Genomic DNA, 23,489 nt, shown 5'->3' on the forward strand with positions numbered 1-23,489 from the left:
TCAGCAATGGCTCTTTTTGATTATGTAGAAGAGAACCCTATGTCTTTTGCTGCGTGCGAAGCAATTTAAGACATTCTAAGTTTTTAAACAGCTTAAACCTCTCTTTGATATTACAATGACTTGAAGCAAAGTTTTTCAAATGAGAGTAAGGAGTTTCAATGAGATTTGGGCACTGAACTCCCATCACCTTTTTTGAAAATTCCAGCCTCAATAATTATGCCACTCTGCAATAGTTTAAGTAGTTTATTTGGCTTGGGGAGCTTTAATTAAGAATGGTAGCGGTCAGGAGGAATAAAGCTGAATAGCTCCAAGTTATAGATTCCACAAGCCTGTAGACCGAATAATTACCAGGAGCTGAACAGCTCAGACTTTTGCACTTTAAAAACAGGGAAATGACCAGTAGGTTTTTTGAGGGAGTTTTACATTTGGATTATGCTTGACAAATCAAGGACCTGGAATTTAGGCTATTCCAAACATTGTTTGTTTCCACAATGTTAACTTGGGCATGCAGTACATATGTAGTATTGTACACTTTGATTAATGTATTGTTTGTTAACAATGAAACCATGAAGCCACAGTTGTAGAGTTGGCCACAGAGTTTTTCTTCTGGAGCAGCTGCTACAGGAATAATCTCCCTACTGGCCATAAAAATTATGATTTTTGTGGAAATTTGTGTGGTGTTTAGATGTGCTTGTAATTATTAGAACTGAGAGCACTGGCTGTTGGGAGTCTGAAAGGACAGGAAACAGGAAGGAGTGGGGAGGAGTTGAGGAGGCTGAGTGAGAGTTACAGAGGGTGCAGCAGCAGCTTGGGAAAGAGGTTTCCACTGTAAAAATAAAGTCCTGTTGAAGCTTGTTAGTACCTTGCCTGCTTGATACAACAATTTGGTCGTCATATTGTCCTTTCTTTAGCACCTAGTTGGAGCATGCTCGGTGCAGTTATTTTCTGCCTGCCTCTTTCTCTTCCACAGTGGAGAGTTCTGTTTTCAAGGAACATGCTCCAGCTATGTGCTAAGCCAGAGCCTGGAGGAAAAAAGAGGCCTCTATGCAGACTTCTGTGCCCAGAACACTGCAGGGTGGGGTGCCCCCCAGCACGAAAAAGGTAAGAAGCCGCAACAAGGTTCCACAGACTCAATGTTTCTCTGTATCTTAAAAATCCCTGTTTCTTTCCCACTCTGCTTGCTGCAGCATTGCACTCACTTGTCTATGTCCATGACCTGATGACATCTCACTCATGTACACTGCTGCTTTCCACCCTCGTCCAGTGCTCAGTCACCTTTGCACATAACACATTGCTGTTTTTCCAACAGCTTCCCCAATCTGCAGTCCCCTTCCTGGCCACTGCTGCTTTCCTGCTCCCACACCCCTCTCATTAGTGAGAAGTGGAATAGCTACTGCACCCACATCCTTTCTTAGCAGCAGGAAAGAGAGAGAGTACCATACCACCCTACATTCTGCAGTGAGGCTCTCTGATTTTTTTGTGGCATACCAGTGTGGATCTTGTGACAAACTGCAAGTTGGGCAGCAGTCTGGGAAACACATTCAGAAACAGGCTCTTATGAAAGTAAATTAATAACGCCCTATTGATATCAAGACTATTCTAGTCTATATAGATTCTTATAGCGTGGTCATCACTATAGTATATGAATACCTTCCAATGATGCATTAAGCAGCATGACTAATGTGTTATGCCTTTGTTTTCTCATCCTTTCGCAGGGCTGGGGAAGTGATTTATGCATTATTTTGTTTTAAAATTTAATTTATAATACACACACACACACAGGTTGCTATATGTTTGTTAGAGAAGGCAAGGTCAAAGAAATGTGTCTTGCACTTAAGGCAGAAGATAGTGAGGTTTGTGGTAGTCCTTAGTTCCTATGGAAGTCTTTGTGTTGATAGATTCTAGCAGGCTATGGCACTAACATAATAAAAAATAAATTAAAGTCCCTGATTCTGTTAATTCCGCTTTGTGTTGCTCAGTCCTGTTGTCACAACGTTTCCAGTTGTTTGTAGAACTCAGCATTGGTGTCAGTAGGAACCGTAGCATCTTGCTGTGGATTTTCTGTCCCGTGTGCTGCAGAGCATGTAAGGACAAGTGTCAAATTTATAGTTGTGGGAGTGAGCTTAGCTTTTGGAGTTTCTTCACACTTGAATGCCTAGTTTCTCAATCTTATGGTGTCATTAAAATATATACTTTTTATTTAATATGTGAGCTGTTTTCTGGTAAACGTTCATCTAGCTAGCTAATGAATTAGAAGTAATCATTGCTGGCTTCTTTCAGTGCTCATGGAGGAGAGTCTGACACTAATTAGGGACTAATGCTGCTTTAAGTTAACACAACATTAAGAGGATTCCTCAATATATTATGTCTATTTCCATTGATTTTCACAGCTGTCAAACTGAGGACACTAGCTGTGACTGACTTGTTCCTCTAGAAATCTCACAGAAGCTATGTTGTCTCTTTCTGGTTATTGACATTTGGAATGCACCTGCAGTTAACTGACCTATTTCTGCTTTTGTGCAATGAGATTTATTTTAATTAAAACTGTTATTTATTGAAATTAGGTCAATAAAAAGTGATATCTGATTGGCTGATACTTGTACAATGTTGTGAAGTAGTTCACAGGTTGGTTCTAGTTAGCCTCTGTACTTTCCCTTATATGTGTTATCTTATGAAAAGTATGTAATTTTTACCAATTTCCCCAATGTGTATTGTTTCTATCTCTCATTTCTTCTGAAACAGCTTACTTATTTTATTGGCTTAGAACGGGGTGGGCAAACTACAGTCCAGGTGCTGCATCCAGCCCTTCAGACGTTTTAATCCAGGCCTTGAGTTCCCGGCTGGGGAGCAGAGTCCAGGGCTTGCCCTGCTCCAGGACCCCAGCCAGGGAGCGGGGTCTGGGGCTTGCCCTGCTCTGCGCATGCCAGGGCTCTGGTTGGCTCCCGGAAGCAGTGGCATGTCCCCCCTCCAGCTCCTATGCATGGGGCAACCAGCTCCTATGCAGGGGGCTCCACAGTCTGCTGCCGACCCCACAGCTCCCATTGGCCTGGAACCACATTCAATGAAAGCTGCAGGGGCAGGGCTTGGGGTGTGTGCAGCGTGCAGAGCCCCCTGGTTGCCCCTCTACATAGGAGCCGGAGAGGGGACATGCCGTTTCTTCTGGGAGCTGCTTGAGGTAAGTGCTGCCTGGAGCCTGCACCCCCAACCCCCTCATGTGCCCCAGCCCTGATCCCCCTCCCACCCTCCAAACTCCTCGGTCGCAGCCCGGAACACCCTCCTGCACCCTCAATTCCCCTGCCCGCATCCCAGAGCCTGCACTCCCAGTCAAAGCCCTCACCCCCTCCTGCACCCCAGCCCCGAATTTCGTGAGCGTTCATGGCCTGCCGTACAATTTCTGTACCCAGATGTGACCCTTGGGCCAAAAAGTTTGCCCAGCCCTGGCTTAGGAGCTCCTCCTTTGGTGCTGTTACAACAGAGGCAATTGATCTTGAGTTCTCTTGAAACCTAAGGGCATAGGGTGTGTGTATTTAATATATCTGTACATCAAGCTCACCTGAGCAATTCATGAGCACCACAATTATGTCTGCTTTGTCTCATCTGTTTTCAAATGAGAATGTGAGAAAGGGAAGGAAAAAACCCACGTGCTAATTTGCAGTTACAAGATATTGTGAATTGGAATTGATGTAATCAGTACTGTCTTTGAAACTTCAGTGCTTTTCAGTTGTCTCTCTGATGCCAGATAATCTATTTCTGTTCTTTAATTTCTGCTTCTCCTTCCCATTTGAGTGACGTCTCTGAAGGGAACTGATGTATTGTTAGTGTGTAGTGAGGGGAAGATTGGTCTTATGGTTAAGACACTGGACTGCTACTTGCGAGCTGGGTTCAATTCTCACCACTGCTCATGACTTCTCTGTGACTTGGGCAAATCATTTAATTTCTCTGTGCCTCAGTTCCCCATTTTTAAAATGGGATTAATACTTCCTTGTTCTCACTCTTTAGCTGTCTAGCGTATATAGATTGTAAGCCATTGGGAGCAGGGACTACATTGCTTAGCTCACTTGGGACCTGGTCTTGGCTGAGTACTACTTTAATGCATATATATACTCGTATGAGAAACAGAAAGACATGGTAATTGATGCTCACTGTGTATATCTGCAGAAGGAACATCAATGCACTTGTTCTTTTCCATCCTGTTCCAAAGAGTAACCTTGACTTGCAAGTACCATAAAAGCAAGTCTCTACATGGCTTTCAAATGAAAAATATTAAATGCAGTTCCTTGCTGCCAAAAACCTAGATGAACAACTGAGGATGTAATGGTGTTCCCAGTTTTTTGAACCTGGGTTGGTGTACAACTGTGAGGTTCCAAATGACTCCTTCGAAACACCCAGGCTTGAGAAATAGTGTTTGTTTGTTTTTTCCCCAAGTCCTGGATTCTTCCTCCAAGAGGCTACAGGATCTCTTGGGGCGGCATCTGCTTCTGGTCTCCTCCCTATGGCTATGTGTCCTGCTAGATCAGGGGTAGGCATGGCCTATGGCATGCATGCCAAAGGCGGCATGCAAGCTGATTTTCAGTGGCACTCACATTGCCCGGGTCCTGGCCACCGGTCTGGGGGGCTCTGCATTTTAATTTAATTTTAAATGAAGCTTCTTAAACATTTTAAAAACCTTATTTACTTTACATACAACAGTAGTTTAGTTATATACAGTGGTGAGCTGGAGCCGATTCCTACCGGTTCGCGGGAATCAGTTGTTAAATTTAGAAGCCCATTTAGAACCGGTTGTCCCGCCAGGGACAACTGATTCGAAAAGAGCTTTTAAATTTAACAAAAGCTCTAGCAGCTCTCTGCCCTTCCCCTAGCCCCAGCTCACCTCACTCCGCCTCTGCCTCCTCTTCTGAATGCTCCTCCAGCTTCTCCTCCCCCTCCCCAGCTTCCCGCGAATCAGCTGTTCGCGCGGGAAGCCTGAGAGGGCTGAGAAGGAAGCAGCGGCTTGCCCCAGGTGAGCTGGGGCAGGAGGGCTGGGGCGTGAGCGGGAGGAGGGCTCCAGGCGCCGTATGGCTCCGGCCTGGCCCCCAACCCCGGCCGGCCGGGCGCCACGGTTCCTGCCCGGCTCCCGGGTCCAGCCATGACCTCGGCTGGGCGGCGCGGCTCTGGCCGAGCGGCTCTGGTCCCAGCCTCAGCCTGGCCCCCACCTCCAGGCAGCATGGTAAGGGGGCAGGGAGTAGGGAGGGGGTGTTGGGGCGGTCAGAGGTCAGGGAACAGGGGGATTGAACAGGGGCAAGGGTCCGGGGGGGGCAGTCAGGAAGAAGCAGGGGTTGGATGGGGCGGTGGGGGGCAATCAGGGGTAGGGATTCCAGGGACAGTCAGAGGACAGAGAGAAGGGGCGGTTGGATGGGGCAGGGGTCCCAGGGTGCCATCAGGAATGAGAGAAAGGGTTGGATGGGGTTACAGGGAGCAGTCAGGGGACAGGGAAGGGTGGTGAATGGGGCAGGGTCCCGGAGGGCACTGTCAAGGAACGTAGGGGGTTGGATGGGACACGAGTCCCGGGGCGGAGGGGGATGACCCCCTCGTGGGGTGAGGAGGAGGAAATCGGTTGTTAATATTTTGGCAGTTCATCACTGGTTATCTATTATAGACTTATAGAATGAGACCTTCTAAAAACATTAAAATATATTACTGGCACGCAAAATCTTAAATTAGAGTGAATAAATGAAGACTCAGCACACCACTTCTGAAAGGTTGCCAACACTTGTGCTAGATGTAGGACTCTAACTGCCTGAAAAAGGAGAGAATTATCCTCCTGGGGCAAGGGAGGATGACAAAAATGCGGATTTTCCTGTAGGCTGCCACCTGAGTGATGGGTGATGGAAGGACTATTATCCAAAAATCCAAGTTGGCCTAAGTTGCATTGACGTACAGCCACTGCAGTAATTGAATCGGTTTTACACATCCACACCACACTAAGCTCTTTGTGTTGGCAGTGCATGTCCTCACCAGGAGTGCTTGCACTGATTTAACTGCCATTACGGGACAGTTTCTGAAAGGCAGCAATAGTCGATGTTAGCAATGCAGTGTCTACACTGACACTATGTTGATCTAACTACATTGACTTAAGCGCTACACCTCTCGCAGAGGTGATGTTACTAAGTTGGTGTATTCAGGGAGTTACATAGTTACAAGTGGGAGCTACATTTTGTGTAAATGCTTACAGAGTTAGGTCAGTGAAAGCTGTCTTACGTCGAACTAACTCTGTAGTGTAGACCAGGCCTTTGTTAGAATAAGGGTTCCTAGGCCCAGTTTCCTGGCTTACTTCCAATTTGGGTAGTTACATTTGGCTTTCATCTTAGTTAAATTTCCTCCATAATTTAAACTGTGTAGGATATTTTTCTCCACTTCCTATCCTAAACTATTGTGTGTGTTTCTGAGTGCTATTAACATTTTACCCCAGATGTGATTATATTTTAATAGTAGGTAAAAGTAAACTCTCCGTAGTTTCACTTTGTGAAATGTGTTGGGATAAAAGTGCTATATAAGAGGTCAGCAACCTTTCAGAAGTGGTGTGCCAAGTCTTCATTTATTCACTCTAATTTAAGGTTTCGCGTGCCAGTAATACTTTTTAACCTTTTTAGAAGGTCTCTTTCTATAAGTCTATAATATATAACTAAACTATTGTTGTATGTAAAATAAATAAGTTTTTAAAAATGTTTAAGAAGCTTCATTTAAAATTAAATTAAAATGCAGAGCCCCCCAGACCTGTGGCCAGGACCCGGACAGTGTGAGTGCCACTGAAAATCAGCATGCGTGCCATACGTTGCCTACCCCTGTGCTATATAAATGTGAGATACTATAAATGCCATCTTCAGCTCATCCCATACTAAAAGGAAACAGTAAATATTTTATTTATTTGAATTTAAATGAACGCACATAAAAGCATAACTATAGCCCTTGCCATAAGTTAAAATATAGGGAGTACATATTTTACTATATATTTCACAAAGAGTCCATTTAACTTATTTTTGTTCTAAAGTAGCAAAGAGAATACTCGAGAGTCATCAAAGGCAACATGACCTGATTTGTGTGTTGAAGAAGACTGTTTTACTTGTCTGTAACACTTCCAGTGGGAATAAAGACTATAAGACATCATTCCAAGATACCTGAATAATTTAATGTGTTACCGCACACCACTGGTTCACAGTCCAAAACAGTGGGTTGTCTTATTTTGCGTCTTCAAGCTTTGGCTTGTCTGTCTTGCATTTATGCAAACTCAGATTTTTCTTTAAAATCAAAATGAGGAATATGAACTAAAAAATAACTTATAGAGCACTCCAAGCTGTTTTAGTCTGTAACTCAACAGATTATATCAGCTAGTAGCAGTGCTTTATTTCTGACTTTAATGGTCATTAATTAAAACTGTCCTTGGTATTGATTTAAATGTATGCAATCAAGAGCTGAAGACTCAGAAACGTGAAAGTAGTTTTAAAAGTTTATTGTCCTTAAAACAAAACTTTATCTTGAACTAATAAATATTTTTTTCTGTACTGTACTTTCAATGCACTGGGAGCAGAGATTCTTGTCTAAATTAAGTATCCATCTGACCAGTCAAATGTAGTTCAAGGGCCATTGTTTACACCCCACCCATTGCTTCTACTCATTACCAAGGGGGCATTTTGCTTTACTTTGTATTGCTTCATGTTATATGACTAGGGAGCTCTTTATAACACAATTCGTGTAGCGCTATAGTTTGTGACACACTTCTTCTCGTTTTCAGTGGTGTTTCTAAATGGACAGTCTACTGCCACTGCCTCTCTGCAGCCTCAGAATGTTCTGTAGATAAAGAGAGTTTTAGCTTGTCGCCAGAATTCCTTTCTCCTACCTTCATAGGCAACAGGAACTCCAAGCTGTAATAATAGGTTTGTTCCAGCTCTAATTTCTATAAGCTTATTACTTCATCCCCTGGGTAATGCAGGATTGCGCTGTACTGAACATTTCTAGCATGTTGCCTGTTCCAGTTTTCAGTACCTCAAATGACAGTATTTTCAATGCTTCCCTTGGACTTTTTCATGATCTAATTAGATAGCTCCCCTTGTTGGGATAGGATGATAACTGTACAGCCAGAACAACTGTCATTGTGATATCTGATGTGTTGGTCCATTATATCATCCTAACCTCACTAATACTTCCCTCAGATATGGCTCTATAGCTCTAATCGGGCATAGAAACAGATGGCATATATATGTGAAAGCATCATTTGGGCTATACTGTTGGACCCAAGTCTTACTGTTCTGGGGTAACTGCACCTTGTGATCCCTTTATGACCTCCTTGAGGGCCGGGGCTGGCTCCAACTTTTTTGCTGCCCCAAGCAGTGTGTGTGGGGAACAAACCCCAATTGAGCTACCGCCAAAGAGGAGGACCCACCACCGAATTGCCACTGAAGACTGAAGCAGACCAACTGAGCTTCCACTGAAGTGCCGCCCCTTTCTATTGACTGTCCCAGGCACCTGCTTCCTTCGCTGGTACCTGGAGCCGGCTATGTTGAGGGCGTCTAGCTGTCACCTTGCTTGGGGTGAGGTGTTCCTCTCCCTCTAGACTGTGGATTTAGCCTGCAGTTTCTCGTGCTCTTCAGTGTAATCATATTAGCAAGTCTGAGGGCTTGCCTGCACTTAAAAGGCTGCAGTGGCACAGCTGCATCGTTTCATTGAAGATGCTACCTACGCCGATAGGATGGCTTCTCCTGTCGGCATAGTGCTCTGCCTCCCTGAGAAACAGTAGCTTATGGCAAGTTTCTTCTCTCAACATTGTGCTGGCTACCCCAGAAGCTAGGTCAGTATAACTGCATCACTTGGGGTGTGATGACATAAGTTGTTAGTGTAGACAAGCCTGAAGTTACTTCAGGACTTGTGGTCCTATTATCTACCAAGGACCATGACAGGGTTAACCAGTAACCAGCCCATCTTCATAAAGCAAAGTATTTCTTTAGAACAAAAGCAGTACAGAGAAAACCTATCTTGAAAGTGATAAACAACATATATGCATGCCTGTCTTACCAGTTGTCACCCATATTCCACTTGGAGACCATGGCAGGTTTCAAAGTCCTTCCAACCCTTCCAGTAGGGTTATGCCCTCTAGATTAAATTATGCCAGTTCTTGAGTTGTGAGGCTGAACCCCCCTTCTGTAATAGGCTCTCCTCTTTATTTACTTCTTGGTTCTTTGTCTTCTGGGCCTCTTAAGTCCTGTCAAAACCAGTCTGTGCAATCTCTCCCAAGGCGTGGTACTTTGGCATACTTGTTTACTTGTCTAGAGGTTTGCAGCAATTATCCCCTAGTGCTGTTAGTTCCTGCTAGTTCATTTATGCTTAGTGACTGCCCTGACCCCCACAGTTACTGCCTTACTTGTCTTGCTTCAAGAAAGAAGTTAACCTCTTCATCCCCATACAAAGTGAGAGAGGAAACTGAGTCACATATATTCTTTCATAAAAATAAATCAGAAGTTTTCCACTTCTCCACATCAACCAATGTGTTGGTTTTATTATTTAAAAAAAAAGTCCCATGGGAATGAATGGCTCTGGATAATATTAATTGGATAGCTAAAGCTTTTTATCTCTAGGTTGCCACATCAAGTCTGTGTCACACTTCCTGTCAGAACAAATGTCAAATCTCTGTGCTTGGCTATCCTGGCTCTACCTATTGAACTATACTCCCATCCCCATACTAGTAATAACTCAGAAATTCTGATCCCCAAAATCATTCTACTGCTTTCTACTAGTAGTTCTGTAATTCACTGGAGAAGTTCGTGTTGCTTTCCTTTCTAATGGCTGCTCCACATGTAGGATGTAGACATTTCTGTAGCTCATGTGGTCCATGTGAAGGTCCACAGCTCACAATCCTGCTGCCAAACTGTCATAACTATAAAGGGAAGGAAACAGCCCTCCTGTGTACAATACTATAAAATCCTTCATGGCCAGAGACACCAAAATCCTTTTACCTGTAAAGGGTTAAGAAGCTCAGGAAACCTGCCTGACACCTGACCCAAAGGACCAATAAGAGGACAAGATACTTTCAAATCTTGGTGGGTAGAAGGCTTTTGTTTGTGCTCTTTGTTTTGGGAGTTGTTCGCTCTTGGGACTAAGAGGGACCAGACATCAGTCCAGGCTCTCCAAGTCTTTCTGAACCAGTCTCTAATATTTCAAACTTGTAAGTAACAGCCAGGCAAGGTGTGTTAGTTTTATTTTTATTTTCTCAACTTGTAAATGTTCCTTTTTGCTGAGAGGATTTTACCTCTGTTTGCTGTAACTTTGAACCTTAGGCTAGAGGGGGGTCCTCTGGGCTCTCTGAATCTGATTACCTTGTAAAGTTATTTTCCATCCTGATTTTACAGAGATGATTTTTACCTTTCTTTTTTTAATTAAAAGCCTTCTTTTTAAGAACCTGATTGATTTTTCCTTGTTTTAAGATCCAAGGGGATTGGATCTGGACTTACCAGGAATTGGTGGGGGAAAGGAGGGGAGATGGTTAAATTCTCCTTGTGTTAAGATCCAAGGGCTTGGATTGGTGTTCACCAGGGACTTTGTGAAGAAGTCTCTCAAGACTATCCAGAAAAGGGAGCTAGTATTTGAGAGTGGTGGCAGCAAGACCAGATCTAAGCTGGTAGTTAAGCTTACAGGTGTTGATGCAGGTCCCTACATCTGTACCCTAAAGTTCAGAGTGGGGAAGGAACCTTGACACAAACCGTCTAGGGGCTCTTTAGATTGTACATGATGGAATTTGTTTTAACCAGTTTTCTTGTTTAAGAAATGAATTCACACAGTGAGAAAATACCCTTACTACGTTTTACATTTAAAAAACCCATCCTTATCTATGAATTACAATGCAGTATGCAACAAAACACAGTATTCTACATTTCAGTCATTTGTCACATAATTTGATTGCTTGTGTTGCATATTAGCAGGTTGAAGGTTCAGAGGTGTGGTCATGAAATTCATGTAATGCATGTAAATGTTTTTAAAACTACCTTCTACCAGCTGTACAAAAAGATGTGGAAAGCAGATATACAGTATGTGTTTATAAGCATCTCACTCCATTTTAAATAATTGCAGGGTCAAGCAAGACATGATTTCTTTTTTGGTCATATTTTAAATAAATACTTGTTGATTATTGGCCTGGATCAGTAGTTATTTCAAATCCATGAGGACATAGTCTGTCCCTAATTAGAGGTCTGCAACTCGCAAATGACGCTAAAAGTCCAGTTTTAGGTTGCGTGTGATATAACATGGAGATAAGGTTATATGATGCTTAGTGCTAATCTGACATGGAGCTTCTGGAACAGTTACAGCAATTGTCATCAGTGGGTCTCAGCGCCTTCAATATCTGTGTCCACTAGGCCAGCCACAATCCCTGTCTTCCAGTCATGGCACCTGCATAGGTAAAGACAGCTCCTCGTTCCCAGTTCCTTTTTTCCCCTTGGGTTCCTTAGACCATTTAATCCTGCTTGGTTCTTTTTTTTATTCTCAAGGAGAGTGGGGATCGTTCATGCTTAGGCAGCAACTACAACCCTCAGACCTATGGACTAATCCTAATTACACTTGCTTTAACAATGTAGCATTTATAGCACCTTGGAATGAAGGGGTTAATGAAAGCCTTATTTCACCTTCTTGTATACTGACAAAATTTTCAAGTCACCAGAAACAGGTATTCCCTTAGCATACTCTGAAGTTGGGCCAGATAGAGTAAGTGAAAACTAAGTCTCAGGTACTTGGAATTTGACTTATCAAGAGAAACTGAAGCAGGAGTAAATGAATTATTGTATCTTTTAGATTTGTAATTTCAGTTTTCTGTTCCCTTTAGCAAGGCATCCTGTCAAAACTAGCTGAGCTCTTTAAAAGCTCATTTCCTTTTTCACCATGTGAGAAAAAAGATGACCTACTCTATAGATTGGTAAGTAATTACTTTTGTATTTTCTTCCCCAGCCCCTGAGTCTTCCTGTCTCTTACACCTCTCCTTGATCTATATTTTGCCCCATTCAGTGCCAGTCAGCAAGACTATCCATGGGGAATTGACATATTCTTCAAAATTCATCAGTTTTTGGGAAACATTGCAAAGCTCACTGTGTACAACATGAAAGGTTGGGAAATGCAACATAAAGGTTTTAAAATGTAGTTAAGGTAACTTTTACCTTAGGAAAGCTTGAGAAAAAGAGAAGATGTTATTTAAAACCAAAGAGACTGATTATAGAGTCCTACCTTCTTGATCCAGTTCAGCTGTAGAGAAAGTTAAGGATAAAATACCATACCGCTTATGTATTGCTTCCTCACAATTCAGATCTGGTTTTAAGTGCAAAGCCACTTACTTATATCAGAAATTATGCTCCTGATCATTTATATGAATGAGCCTTCAAATTTGTCACTTGGTTTGCAAGCATCTGTTCCATGATGGAAGCTGGTAAAACACATAGGGCTCTAATCACCCCCGTGCCAGAGCTGAACATGGCATAGAGATTGGGGGGCTGAGTTAACGGTAGCTTCATGCCACCTTTGTATCTTCTCTTTCCTGGGGCACACCTCAGCCACCAGCACAGGTTATAGCATCATGAGGTTGGACATAACTTGTGGCCAGTTGCCTGTGGCTTCTTGGTTTGAATGCATCTGATAGATCAGGGATAGGCAACCTATGGCACGTATGCCGAAGGCGGCACGCGCGCTGATTTTCAGTGGCACTCACACTGCCTGGGTCCTGGCCACCAGTCCAGGGAGCTCTGCATTTTAATTTAATTTTAAATGAAGCTTCTTAAACATTTTAAAAACCTTATCTACTTTACATACAATGATAGTTTAGTTATATATTATAGACTTCTAGAAAGAGACCTTCTAAAAACGTTAAAATGTATTACCGGCACACGAAGCCTTAACTTAGAGTGAATAAATGAAGATTCGGCACACCACTTCTGAAAGGTTGCTGACCCCTAGATGGTAACAGCACCCAGGCACACATGGTAGGCCCTGTGCACCATGGGTTCTTGTTAGAAGCAGATGCATAGGTGGCTGTCTACCAGCCCAGGATGCCCACAGCATTTAAGGAATTACCTGTGGGCCAGATCCACTGGCATTGTGGTCCTTTGAATAAGCTGGTAAACTGGCATAAAGGAGCCAAGATGCGGGGATGGATTGGGTCCACATTTCCTTTCACTCAGAGACTTGGCACCTGACCACTCCAGATATAGTAGGAGGAACACAGGACAGTTCTTTTGTGCCTTCTGTTTTCACTGAAATTTGCCAAAATAGTCGTGAATCGCTCTTGACTCTGCAGAGCTAGAGGAGTCTGATTTCCACTATCATTATTTCATTGCATGAATGACATAAGAATGCTGTCCTTAAATACAGCCTTAAAAAAATTGGGAGAGGAGAATGTCCACATCTGTCCTGGAGTCCTCACAGATCTGCCAGTTTCAGTCCTAACCCCTCATAATCACCACTTCCTCAGCCTCGGAGGTCAAGATTTCCTTCACAGCTTGGCAACACTGCTCTGGAACTTCCCAGGAGGCAAAGAAAGGAACTCTTCTCCTGCCCCCACATAAACTGAGTATGTTACCTCCACAGCCATCCTAGCCCTGTTATCCTAGAAACCAAGAAACTGAGGTAGCTAGCCAACCCTGCAAGGTGATGCAAAGCAATACCTGTAGAGTACTGAACAGACTCAAGAAATAGGAGGTAGCCGTGTTTGTCTATATCCACAAAAGCAAGAAGTCCAAATGCCCTGTAAAGACTAACAGATTTATTTGGGCATAAGCTTTCAAGGGTAAGAAACCCACTTCTTCGGATGCATGGAGTGAAAATTACAGATGCAGGCATTATAGAATGACACATGAAGAGAAGGGAGTTATCTCACAAGTGGAGAACCAGTGTTGACAGGGCCAGTTCGATCAGAGTGGATGTAGTCCGCTCCCAATAATAGATGAGTGTTATACCAATTATATTAGACCAGTAAAAACCAGCAGGATCTTATTAAAGGGGACAAGACAAAGATACCACATTTATTATGATAATTTGATTTATGACTAATAACTAATATCTTAATTCTTATACACACATACATTATACCTAATACCTATACATACACACACACACCCACATTCATCAGGTGTTCTGCAGCTGCTGCATAGTTACCAGTCCTGAAGATAGCTTAAGTTCATGGCTTGATTTTGCAGCTTAGGTTCGTAGCTTGTGGCGGCTAACTGGCCAGGAAAGCCGGGCACAAGGCCGAGCTGGATCTCTGTTGGGCAGGCACTGATGTTGTTCCATGTTGGCAGCAGAATGTTACCCAGAGTCTCTCATCTCACACTTCTTTTTTATAAGCTTTTAGTTTGGATTCAAAGTCTATAGGTCTTGCTATGTCACGCTGCCTCTGGGTTTAGATTGATCACCCATCAGTTGCAGGTGTGACTTTCAGCCTTGAACCTGGCTTTGATCTTCCTTCTGTTGTTCTGTTGTCCTTTTCTTTTTAGGGTGGATGCTTCTTACTTTGTTTAGGGCTGTTGTTTAGGTCTTCAGCCATTGGTATTTGAACTTTATCTCATCAGGACAGGCTGGGGCTGGAGGTTGATTCCGTCATTCATACATACCTCATTCACACATCTAAACTAAACTAATAAGATTACAGCAGGGTTTGCAAAAATGGAGGTTGGAGGAAGCTTTTACAAAATGGAGTGAGTGTTTTAAAATGGGGTTTGAATTACAATATGGAACAGAAGTTACAATGTAGGCAAGTATAGTGAATGGTGAACAGAAGTTACATTAATAAAGTGAACAATTAAAAACAATTTCATTTATCAGTTCTACATGAGGAGGTGTCAATTCCAGGAGAGGCAAAACTGCTTTTGTAATGAGCCAGCCACTCAGGGTCTGTGAGTGAGGGATTGTTTTCCAGGATAGGTTGTATCTTAGGGCTTGGCTATAGACAATGGATTGTGTGATGTGTCCTGGATGGAAGCTGGAGGTATATAGGTAAGTGTAGCGGTCAGTAGGTTTCGGTATAGGATGGTGTTTATGTGACCATCACTTATTTGCACTGTAGTGCCCAGGAGGTGGATCTCTTGTTTGGACGGGTCCAGGCTGAGGTTGATGGTGGGGTGGAAATTGTTGAAATCCAGGTGGAATTCTTCAAGGTCCTCCTTCTTGTGGCTCCATATGATGAAGATGTCATCAGTGTAATGCCAGTAGAGGAGGGGCGCTAGGGGACAAGAGCTGAGGAAGCATTGTTCTAAGTCAGCCATAAAAATATTGGCATACTGTGCGGCCTTGCGGGTACCCATAGTAGTGTCACTGACTTGAAGGTATAAGTTGTCCCCAAATCTGAAATGGTTGTGGGTGAGGATAAAATCACAAAGTTCACACACCAGGTGTGCTGTGGCCTCATCAGGGATACCGTTCTTGACAACTTGTAGCAGGGCTTTGGAGCTGTACTCCAGCTGCAGATGAAAACCTGCAGCTCCACTGCTGCGGAACTGCTCTGAGCTCCACTCCAAAGCCCTGGCTTGTAGTCCATTCTCATGTGGAATATTGGGGTAAAGAGCTTCTACATCCATGGTGGCCATGATAGTGTCTTCAGGAAGATCGCTAATGCATTGTAGTTTCCTCAGGAAGTCGATGGTGCCTTGAAGATAGCTAGGAGTGCTGGTAGTATAGGGTCTGATAAGACCCGAATTTGCTCCAATCCCTCAGACAGAGACAAACACCTACAAGATCTTTATCAAGCATTCTTAAAACTACAATACCCACCTGGGGAAGTGAGGAAACAGATTGACAGAGCGAGACACGTACCCAGAAATCCCCTACTACAGGACAGGCCCAACAAGGAAAATAACAGAACACCACTGGCCATTGCGTACAGCCTCCAGCTAAAACCTCTCCAGCACATTATCAATGATCTACAACCTATCCTGGAAAACGATCCCTCACTCTCACAGACCTTCAGAGGCAGGCCAATCCTTGCTTACAGACAACCCCCCAACCAGAAGCAAATACTCACCAGCAACTACACACCACACCACAGAAACACCAATCCAGAACCAATTGCTGTAGCAAACCTTGTTGCCTACTCTGTCCCCATATCTACTCTAGTAACACCATCAGAGGATCCAACCACATTAGCCATAGCATCCAAGGCTCATTCACCTGCACGTCTACTAATGTTATACAGTAACTCCTCACTTAATGTTGTAGTTATGTTCCTGAAAAATGCAACTTTAAGTGAAACGATGTTAAGCGAATCCAATTTCCCCATAAAAATGAATATAAATAGGGGGGTTAAGTTTCAGGGATTTATTTTTTTTTTGCCATATAGTACAGTACTATAGTTGGGAGGTGCCCCCGCCTTACGCCACACAGGCACAGCCCACTGGCACTGAAGACAATGAGGCAGGCAAGCAGGCTGAAGGTGCTGTAAGCTAGGAGAAGCACGTTGCACAGTAGCAGTGGCAGCTTCCCCTACTCTGCAAACACCAGGGGTGGGGGGCTCAACCCTTGGCCTGCCCATGCCATCCCTTCCCCCGAGCCCCCACCCTTAACCCACCTCTTCTCCTCCCCCATCCTCCCCCTTTACTCTGCATGCTGCATCCTCGCTCCTCCCCCATCCCTCCATGCCTCCTGTCCACAGCAATCAGCTGGTTTGCGGCGTTCAAGAGACAGGGAAGGGAGGGGGAGCCTGCACACTGAGTCCTCTCTCCTACCCCTTCCCTCCTGAATGCAGCAAGCCAGCTGGTTGCTGCAGCCAGGAGGTTGGGGGAGAAGGAGGAAGGTGTTGATCAGTGGGGTCTGCCAGCGGGTGGAGGTGCTGTGGGGGGCTAGGGGAGCTGATGGGGGGGCTGCCAGCTGTGGACAAAGCTGGCAGCCAAACGACGTTATAGCGAAGCATTGCATAACGTTAAATGGAGCATGTTCTGTAACTGAGCAGGGACGTAAGATCAAAACAACGTTAAAAGAGAGGATATTAAGTGGGGAGTTACTGTATATGGCATCATGTGCCAGCAGTGCCGCTCTGCAATGTACATTGGTCAAACCGGAGAGTCCCTACGTAAAAGAATAAATGGACGCAAATCGGACATCAGGAATGGTAACATACAAAAGCCAGTAGGAGAACACTTCAATCTTCCTGGACATTCTATAACAGATTTAAAAGTAGCTATACTTGAACAAAAAAACTTCAGAAACAGACTTCAAAGAGAAACAGCAGAACTAAAATTCATTTGCAAATTTAACACCATTAATTTGGGCTTGAATGGGGACTGGGAGTGGCTGGCTCATTACAAAAGCAGTTTTGCCTCTCCTGGAATTGACACCACCTCATCTATTATTGGGAGTAGACTACATCCACCCTGATCGAATTGGCCCTGTCAACACGGGTTCTCGACTTGTGAGGTAACTCCCTTCTCATCATGTGTCATTATATAATGCAGGGGTTCTCAAACTGGGGGTTGGGACCCCTCAGGGGGTCAAAAGGTTATTACATGGGGGGTCGCAAGCTGGCATCCTCCACCCAACCCTGCTTTGCCTCCTGCATTTATAATGGTGTTAAATATGTAAAAAACTGTTTTTAATTTCTAAGGGGGAGTCGCACACACAGGCTTGCTATGTGAAAGTGGTCACCAGCAGAAAAGTTTGAGAACTGCTGATATAATGCCTACATCTGTAATTTTCACTCTATGAATCTGAGAAAGTGGTTTTTTACCCATGTAAGCTTATACCCAAATAAATCTGTTAGTCTTTAAGGTACCACCGGACTCCTTGTTGTTTTTGTAGACTCAAGAGAAGTGTTGAATTCACTTCAGCACATAGTCTGCTCTATTACTTCCTTAATCAAGTCTTCTCCAGTAAAAACTGAATGCAGGAGGGTATAAGATAATACAGAGTATCATTAATTTATTGTTGTTTTATTTTAAAGAATTGGGGCCTTCAGATAGCTATTTTCCTATTATCTTCATAGTAGATTACTCTACTGAGTCAATGAGAAATACTTATCTTGGCTTTAATAATGCCAGTTAGATTGAAAACTAAAATTATTTTGGCAATGAAGCGACAAACTCCTTGAGGTCTGTTAACGGCTTCTGACTGAAGAAGCTGCAGAAGAGAAGTCTTTTTGCTTTTTACACTTATATCTTGCTTTAGACCACATGCTGATAGTAAATTTTCATTGTGGTCTGTTTGAACACTCTCTTCAATGGAAAACTTTTGATGTTTTAGAGTTATGGTTTGCTTCAGTATCTGATTTAAGACTTCAGAGAGCTACTTTGGTAGGTAATAGAGGAGCAGAGATTTTTTCTTTAAACGTTCTAGTTGAAGAAGGGGAAATGCAAATGTTTGTGATGGCATTAAAATCATTGGTACCACCCAAAGTTCCTGTTAGGTTTGGTAAGTCAAAGGTCCATAGGATCCCATGCAGTTTCATTTGTGGAGTCACAGCTCCCTTTGGAAAGGTCTTGTGGCTCTCTCCTGGAGAATCCCACTGCAGGTGGGGATTCTAATTCCAGCCAACTGACCTCGTCTTTGTCAGCTGGTCCACAGCCAATTTTTGTAACTGACTGATTTGAAATGTCTCTATCTTAACGTCTTTTTGTTTGCTAGTGAAAGATGCTATAGAAAAAAGCTAGATTCATTTGAACACAACAGACTTTTCAGGTTGCAGTTTGACTTCCATTCTTCTGGTAAATTCTAGTGCCTACACCCATTCCTGTGGAAATAGATTCATACAACCTGTAGCATGTTTCCAATTCAGCCACATTGTCCTCATTTAGGACCAGGTCGTGAGTTCAATGAAAGCATCTTTAAAGATGAGATGGCAGAAGAAGTTTTAGAATGAAACACATTTAAGAGAGCTGGTATAGCCAATTGTAGCATGTCTAAAATGCTGGCATCTACAGAACTATAAACCATAAAGTTTTATTATTTTTTAACAACTTAATCTCCACTCATGCCCTGTTTTTCTTTCACTCATTCGTGTTAAGGATGTTGGGTTTCGACTGGACTCTCTGTATACCATCCTGCAGCAGGAAGTTCTGCTACATGAGGATGTGGAACTGATTGAGCTACTCGACCCCAGTATCCTGTCTGCAGGGCAGTCCAAGCAACAGAAAAATGGACACCTTCCAACGCTACGCTCCCTAGCAACTCCTAATATTTGGTACTGTCCAGAAAACGCCTATGCCTGTGACCATTTAGATATACTGATGGGGAAACTATCAGCATGCTCTTTGCATAAGAGACTTTACAAAAAAGTGTGTCTTTTCTCCTCTAAAGTCTTTGATTTAGGTTATTTGACTCTCTTTTGGTCTGCCAGGCCCAGATTTTTTAACTTTCTGGGCACATTGAAAAGACCATTTTTCCCTCAGACTTTTGAAGAGAGGGTGGGTTGAAGGCTGGTGAATAGTTACAATGTAATAAAAGGACTACATGTATGTTTTAATTTATGGGATGGGCTCCCAGAACACATGAATGGCACTTATGGAGGTTTTGACATATTTTATTAAATAAAGTGGTTGGTTAGTTCTTGAACTTCTAAAGTGATGTTCTGATGGCTTTGATACATGTCTAGTGTAAGCACAATGACCTGAAGACTGGATTTTCCATTTCTGAGTTGAAAAGTTTACAGTATCAATTTACCTTTTTTTATATTTTTAAACAATTTGTTGAACCTTTTAACATTCCTGTTTTGGTTTTCTTCAGGCCAAGCTTTTGTCTTTATTTGAAATTTAAAAAGATAAATTTGTATTCCACTTCTAATGTGTCTGCAACATGAAGTGACAGAGGCAGGTCTGGAGAATTTTCCGCCATATGGTAAAAGTGGTGAGGAGAACTAAGAGATGTGAAATGTATGAGACGTTTCGTAGACTGTATCATACTACTGAGTTCATTATATTTACTTAATTCATGCTGCTAGTGATGTAGTCATCAGTGAGAAGTACTTCATTTTAAAACAGGGCAGCAGGAAGTCTATTAGATATAGCAGGGAAGTTACAGAAGGATAATGAATTTCACACTGGTGTACAGGCCTTGTTTATAAACGTTGCCTGCCTTTAAGCCTATCACTCTGTCCTCTTAAAATTGATTTCCTATCCAGAATGTTTCGTGTGAAAGTATTATGTACTGTACTACGTATTGAAATTGGTCATCTTATTGTGGAGCTCTGTATTCGTATCTTTTTGGATTTGCCTTCCCGTCTTGTAAGAGTGGGGGTCAATCACATTGAAGCTATGCAGATACCATATTGCAGGTGTTATGTGAAAATGCAAGTGGCTTATGAATGGTGTTGAAGGAAGAAAGTATCGAATTCACTAATCTGTAAATACTGGAGCTGGTTGGAAATTTTCCAGTGGAACATTTTTCCATCAGAAAATGCTGATTAATCAAAATTAAAATGTTCCACAGAAACATGTGAATTTAGGTGCGATTCTACCTGATTTCCTGCCAGCTTACTGCCTCTGCCGTTTACAGCAGCACAGGCTCCTGGCTCTGAGGTTCCCCAGCATGAGATGGGCTGCTGCAGAGCCATGGCTTCTAAGCTGTTAGCTTCTCAGCAGGGGAGGCTCTAGGGATTTTGCCGCCCCAAGCACGGCAGGCAGACTGCCTCCGTCGGTTTACCTGTGGAGGGTCCACTGGTCCCGCAGCTTCGTCAGACCTCCTGCAGGCGTGCCAAAGCTGCGTGACCAGCGGACCCTCCGCGGGCACACCTGTGGGAGGTTCACCAAAGCCGCGGGACCAGCAGACCCTCCACAGGTAAACCACCGAAGGCAGCCTGCTGCCGCCCTCGCGGCGCCGGCAGAGTGCCCTCTGCGGCTTGCCACCCCAAGCACGCGCTTGGCGTGCTGAGGCCTGGAGCCGCCCCTGCTTATCAGTAGCTGCCTGGTGGACTGCTGTAGAATTTGGGCTTCTAGGTTTCCTGGGAACCTAGACAGCATATTTTGTTTCAGAAATACCTGAAGTGTTTTGAAACGTTTAATTGGCATTCCCCAATTGAAATATTGCAGAATTCCAGTTGGGTAAAATTTTCAAGTTTTGTATTTTTGTCATGATTCAAGAATTTTTCCAAAATCTTAAAAAAAATTAAAAATTGATGAACTGGAAGTCTGTTTCCGAGTTGGCTCTAGTAAATAGGTATGAAGTTATTTGAAGTTTGGAAAGCTTATAGCTTCACAGAATTACAGATTAAATACAAAGGCTCACATTCTGTTTTCTAATAGACCAATTTTTCTGACAACATTTTCAAAAGAAAAATGGCAATTTTGCAAAAGAAAAATCTGTATTTGGACATAGCTGAAATGAGGCTTTAGCTTCTGTTGTTCCTGGTAATTTGAAAAGCTTCAGGGCTGCCTAAAAAGATTTTCACAGCTAGCTTTTTAAAGGTTTGGTAGAACTTTGTAGTGTGTGGGTGTCCAGGTTAAATGAGTCAGAATCTGGAAAAATAAAACTGTCATTACTTAGGATGTTTGCTTACCTGAAAGAATCATGCCCTTTATCACTGTCCTCTTGAACCTGGAAGTGCAAACTCTTACATTTCCCATCCACCCTTGCCTTTAATGCTGAGCAATCCTTTTTTTTTTTTTTTTTTTTTTTTTTAAGTGGTGTGTTTGAAAGATTGACCTTTCAAATTAGTGCATTATTTTTCCACTGGCTGTTTTAAATCAAGAAAATGTATCGTAGCTTTATGGACTAATTCCCTACATAACACCTAAATCTTTCATTTAGTGATCTTGTTACTATTTATAGCTTTCTTAAAAACCTACATAAAAGTCCATGTAACTAAATGTAAACAGCAAAGTAGTTGAGAGTCTCATGACTTTCCTCAGTTGGTTAATCTCAGGAATTGGTAGTAGATGTCACTTTGTCTATTCCTTTGTTTGCAGGGATGTGTCTCTGCTGCTTGCCTTTGTCAGTGCATTAATTATACTTCCTTCATGGTGGAATGGATCATTCTGGCTGGTGTGGGGACTAGTTCTGTTTGTCTATGTGATCATACGAGCTCTAGGCACATGGAGGATAGCCAAGCTGCAAATGTCCCTGAGAAAATACAGACTCCAGCTGGAAGAGACAGTGGCAAATAGCCGCGCTTTTACTAATCTTGTGAGAAAAGCTCTGCGACTCATTCAAGAGACTGAAGTCATTTCCAGAGGATTTACCCTGTGAGTCTTTATTTTATTTCATTTTATATATGGATTCATTCAAGCCAATTAAGTATTAAAATTCTATAATGTTATCTCCAATGACCGATGGAATCTGTTGGAAAACATTAATACATTTTAATTTTTTAATTAAGATCGTCATTTATACAGACAAACTTGTGTAACTGACATGATAATTACATTGCAGGTGTTCAAAGTCTGACAGCTCTATTTCAAAGTGCACACTATAAAAATTTTCAGAGGCACAACAGCTCTATTATTTGGGCACCAAACTGTCCTTGGTACCTTTTGAAAATGTCCTCCTACACTACTGACAATATAAACAAGTAATTATTTATGGGGAAGAGAGGGGAGAGACAAAGGGGCTCTAAGCCCCTTTAGTGAGCAGTTCTTGAAGCGTCATGTAGTAATTTTAAATTATATCACACTATTTTGATGAAAGTATTTAGCATTTTAGATTACCAAAAAATGTTTTCTAACATTATCTGCCCTGCAAGTAATCAGTATTTTATAATGAAAGATTATGTGAAAGAGTATTTCCTTCTGTGTGATGTGCAATAATAATTTTGTTTTCATCACATTACTTATAATCAAAGAAATGCTATGAAAGGTCATACGTTGAAAATATTTTTTTCACATCTATTGCCCCTCAGAAGCTTAAAACTCAGAACTGTTTGCCAACAGAATTTGTCTTTTCCACTTGTGGGATTTGATACTCTGATCCTAGTTATTTGGTGTCTGTGGTTGAATTGGCTCTTTTATGTTTTCTTCCTGGTTTGGATGAATGAACATTGTGACACACTGAACGCATGTACTTATTTGGAAGTCAGCGTACTTGCACCTGTGCATTGTCCTTCCCTTCTGTTGTTTTAGTCAATGTAATTTCTAGCGGTACATTGTGCTAATAGAACTTTGTGTGGAAGAAGGAGGAAAATGCAAAAAATGGTCCAGTCATCATCTTTTTAAGATCAATAAAATTACCTCCTTTTTGCGCAGCTTTGATTTATGGGATCTATATAAATTTCTGGCTTGAATGCCCTAACATATACAGAGAACTTTGATCTGTATTTGTAGACAGTATGCTATTCCTACCAGTTCAACTGTTTTGTGCTTGAGCACATTATGGTACGTGCAAGGCTGAAACTGTGCCCTACCTAGTTTGAATTAATTTCCTAACTTTAGATGATGAGATGCCTACATTATGTTTTGCCAAGGACATATTTTGTTATCTTTTTGGAGTGTTTAAGCATGTCCTCAGTCAGCCTAGATATGTTTTCGTTGAGCCAGAATACAGTTAAGCAATATTCAGTCTTATCTTCACAAAAAGAG

The 23,489-nt window shown here is 42.5% G+C and overlaps 1 protein-coding gene across 5 annotated transcripts in view; it reads left to right on the forward strand.

The window, feature by feature from the left end:
- VEZT (vezatin, adherens junctions transmembrane protein) overlaps positions 1-23,489 on the forward strand; it is a 102,428-nt gene that overhangs the window by 30,445 nt on the left and 48,494 nt on the right. For 3 of the 5 annotated variants that reach the window (XM_050934935.1, XM_050934898.1, XM_050934907.1), the window contains exons 3-5: positions 11,843-11,932; positions 18,990-19,165; positions 21,885-22,160. In XM_050934935.1, coding sequence (XP_050790892.1) covers positions 11,843-11,932; positions 18,990-19,165; positions 21,885-22,160 — 542 coding nt within the window. Of the gene's footprint in view, positions 1-970; positions 1,102-11,842; positions 11,933-18,989; positions 19,166-21,884; positions 22,161-23,489 lie in introns of all 5 variants that reach the window. The other 2 variants (XM_050934927.1, XM_050934917.1) reach the window with 2 other exon arrangements.

The sequence above is a fragment of the Gopherus flavomarginatus genome, chromosome 1 (genome assembly GCF_025201925.1).
Source record: "Gopherus flavomarginatus isolate rGopFla2 chromosome 1, rGopFla2.mat.asm, whole genome shotgun sequence".
In the NCBI taxonomy this organism is placed as follows: Eukaryota; Metazoa; Chordata; order Testudines; family Testudinidae; genus Gopherus; species Gopherus flavomarginatus.